Here is a 3,842-nt window from a genome sequence, read left to right on the forward strand (position 1 = left end):
CCCATGTTGCAAATTGCAGGGACATTGAGCGATGTTAGTGTTCATTTAACCAAGTTTAAATTTTTAAGATGGTTAGAACTGACGGCGAATATAGAGACCCTGGAAAATTCAGATGCTGTTAGTATGAGAGTAGTTACATTTGGTGTGAAAAAGTCACCGTTGTTGCTGAGCTGCATTGGCAAGCGTTATTTCCGGGCTCTTCAGACTGTGGAAGCCGGTAGTTTGGTTTACTAAATCATGCGTTTTGGACCCAAGCGTCAAATACATAATGAAGTTGGAGAAGGCTCGTGTTCTTCCGGATGATTACCCGTCGAATATGACTCCGCAGTTATAGGCGCGCGCTGACAGGTCTCCCGATTTTTAGATGGGTTGCCAAAAATCAGTTGCCTGACAGTCTAAATGACCCTTGCATAGAAGGCTTAACATGCCAGGTAACCTGAAGCTGAGGCAACTTCATGACTTCTGGCACAACCCAGCAGATTTGCTTCTTCTAAGATGAGATTGATGGGTCGTTAGACCAAGGCGGTGTTCAGGGTCGGGTAATCAATAATTAAATTATACGGTCCTCTTCTCGCTGACATTACCGTTCCAATAAATGTATATATGTGGTCGTCTGGAGGAAGCCTGTGGCCTGTCTTTATAGTATTAATAACGAGAATTATAGCTTTGAACTTGTTCTTCAGCTTGTAGGAAGCGTACCAATTTTGTAATGACTAGAAAATTGCGAGTTGAACGAGAGGGGTACGGCAAAGAAGGGGGGACAGGCAGAACAAAAAGGACATAGATCTCCCGTGATAGGTAAATTCAAATCGGAGAGGGTATCAAAAACCAGGGTGTGGGGTAGATGTTGTGAGAGTTTCGGCGATGTACTGGATTAATTTCAGCCAAAACTGGAAACAACTTTTCAGCTAGATGATCCTTAAGGGGCATACTTGGGGTTTCTCTGATGGCATCTAAACGAGGAAAACTCTGACATACGATTTAAACACTTCACAGCAATTTTCGAAACCCTAAAATTTCTCGAAGTAGTCACAGAGTCGCTAAAATTTGTTGGAGTGTACCCAAAAACTATTTTGAGCGCAGCGTCTATATTTTTAATTTTCTTTGTGGCTTGTTGTGATGTCTCTGTGAACGCGGTAAAAATTTTGCTGAGAATTTGTTATATTTGTGGTTTCTTCCATATCGGATTAGAAAATATTTTGAAAAATGTGTACGAACAGTAATTACGTTGTTCTTGTCCGGCGAACCTCGAAATAAAGCAGCCATTTGTTAGAAGGAAAAGGAAAGAAAATTCTCTGTTGTTATAACAGGGACTTAGCCGGACGAAGCCAAGAGATTCGTCGCAGCTAGTAAGCTTTGTGGTGATATTATTTTCGGAACACACCATATACGGTGCACTGGCAAGGCTCTATCTCCACCAGTATAATGACTCATTGGTAGCACATAGAAAGAACTGGTGCGCCTTTTGCCAGAACCAGCGGAAAGTACAATAACATAGCCAGTGATTTAGTTTTGCCACAGTTTCGGTGGATTAGGATGGTCTTGGGTCATATTTGACACACACTTCCATGAAAAATAGAGATGCGGTTAACTGCGAACAAACCGTCAGATTGGATGTTGCAGTCGCAAGGGTCATGTCAACGCCGTGCTTGAACTCGCGGGCAGCCCAGTACATGAGTATATTCGGTTGTCGGTTTTAAGGGTAATTCGGATTTGCAAGGGATAGTAACAAATTAAGGCTAGTTTGCGGAAATGATATCTTTGCGTCGATTGAGGTGGCAGCATGTTATATTGCCGCCTTCTTGGCAAAGGAATGTAACGGCCGTGCCTATACGGAACGTAAATTAGAAAAAAGGGCCAAAGGAAGGTCCACTAAACAAAGCGGTGGAACAGTTCGGACGTAAAATACAGCTAAGAGCGATTGAGAATTTTGACTGATACAGTGCGTCGACACTGCCCGATTTCACAAACGAAACTTATTACTATTACCATTACTATTATTGTTATTTAGGTAGAGATAGTAGGGATTGAAGATTTGTTCGGGGTGAACGTGTAACCGTTTGTGAATACGATGGAGGTTCATTAGCTGAATGCTGCGCAGCCGATATAACAATCAGTTGTGCTATGGTCTATAAAGATGAGCTGGAAATGCATAGTTGTAAAAAGACGGTATCCGAATACGTGGTTAAAGAACACCTACATTCGTAGCCAGCTCATGTGAGGAGGCGGTTAGCTTGTATGCATTTAGGAAGGTAGGAGTAAAATACCTTGAAGAGTCTTTGGAGAAGTGCGCCTAAAATTCCATGGTAAACAGTTAATGAACGGTTCGGCTTTGCTTGTTCAAAAATGCATGAAGAACATGGAGAGAAAGGCGAGTTACCAATCAGGGGCTACATTGAATTGTAGCACACCGGCTGCGGATACTGAAGGATTTTTGATATTACATGCTGCGCAGAAAGAGGTTCTAACTAAGCACGGAATTTCAGTGCCTCTGTTCTCTCCCTGCGGACTGCTTGTAGAAAATGGGTATACGATTTATCTAGACAAATGAGTCCAGTAGATACACCATCAACCCTTTTCGGGATGGGTTTCATAAGAAGTTTCTCTATTTCACTTATATTTTAACGTACCGAGCACATCCTACACAGGGCCGCAAATAACACGGAAAAGCTGTTAACCTTACCACAAGCCATAAGATCACACAAGCGTGCTGGAGTGTAAGCTACTGATCCGACTCCACGAGGCTTCGTCTTCCCACCATTGTATACACGGTAGCAGTTGAAGAATCTACACGCTGTTTCGCCTCACAACTAAACCAGCACCTCTCACGGATCAGGAAACGAAATATAAATTTAATCTAGATTTCCCCTGGAGTATCTTGGCCTCCGTCGGGACCATATTCTTACTTATGCTCTGTTTGAACGAAGCTTGGCCAACAGGCTTTTCACCGTTGACCCAGCAAACGCACGAGGAGACGTGGTAAGGAGATTTTCAAGCCCAGAGCGCACATATTCATCGCGTAACATTTTTTTCATTTCGGGTGGTAGCTGCATGGAATAAACTTTTCCCGGCGGTAGGCAACGCTTCCTATAGAACATAGTCCAAAGTACTGTTAGAGAGCTATTCAAGAGACCCTCGCGATGGCAAGCATACTGCCGCGTGCTGAGAACTTAAACAGCAGTGCTGTGCATCTAAGGGGAACGACAGCCGCTGGACGACAAGTGCAAAAAACCCCGGATTCATGGGCGAAAGCCTAGACCCTGCGTCGCCTGGCAGTTACAGGCCTATAAGCCTTATTAGCGTCCCAGGTAAGGTGATGGACCGAACTCTGAAGCGAGCTATCCTAGATTACCTAATTCCAGCAACCTGATATCTCCAACTCAACGCAGATTTCTCCCAAACCGCTCTCGCGTGATAAACACGCTCGTGTTTATGGACAGCTTAACCTAAGTTAAGGACGAAGGACTCATATCGGATGGCATATTTTGATAGCGTCCCACACGTCCCGCTGCTCCACAAACTCGAGTCTTACGGGATTCAAGGGAAAATCCTTCGCCGGATTAAGGCGTTCCTATTAGACAGATCAGTAGGCTGGACCTACTCTTTTCCAGCGCCGGTCCCCATCGGAGTTCCTCAAGGCTCCGTCTTGGGACCACTCCTGTTTCTGATCAACGTCAACGACCTCCCGGACGTTCTTGCGAGTCCGTGTCTACTTTTTGCAGACGACTTGAAATCCTGGAGTTCCAATGCCAGTGCCTACCAAATGGCTGTAGACGCTGCCAGGCAGTGGTCGTTGGACTGGCACCTTCCTCTGAATGATGAAGTGCGTCCATATGTTGTTT

General features: G+C 44.6%; 1 protein-coding gene across 1 annotated transcript in view; it reads left to right on the forward strand.

Moving 5' to 3' along the window:
- Positions 1-3,475: 3,475 nt before the first annotated feature.
- Positions 3,476-3,842, forward strand: part of T265_00030 (hypothetical protein) — a gene marked incomplete at both ends in the record, with an annotated part of 12,416 nt that continues 12,049 nt past the window's right edge. The window contains one exon of the mRNA XM_009163687.1: positions 3,476-3,823. Within this exon, the coding sequence (XP_009161951.1) occupies positions 3,476-3,823 (348 nt within the window). The remainder of the gene's footprint in view (positions 3,824-3,842) is intronic.

This window comes from Opisthorchis viverrini (assembly GCF_000715545.1).
Source record: "Opisthorchis viverrini unplaced genomic scaffold opera_v5_1, whole genome shotgun sequence".
Lineage (NCBI taxonomy): Eukaryota > Metazoa > Platyhelminthes > Trematoda > Opisthorchiida > Opisthorchiidae > Opisthorchis > Opisthorchis viverrini.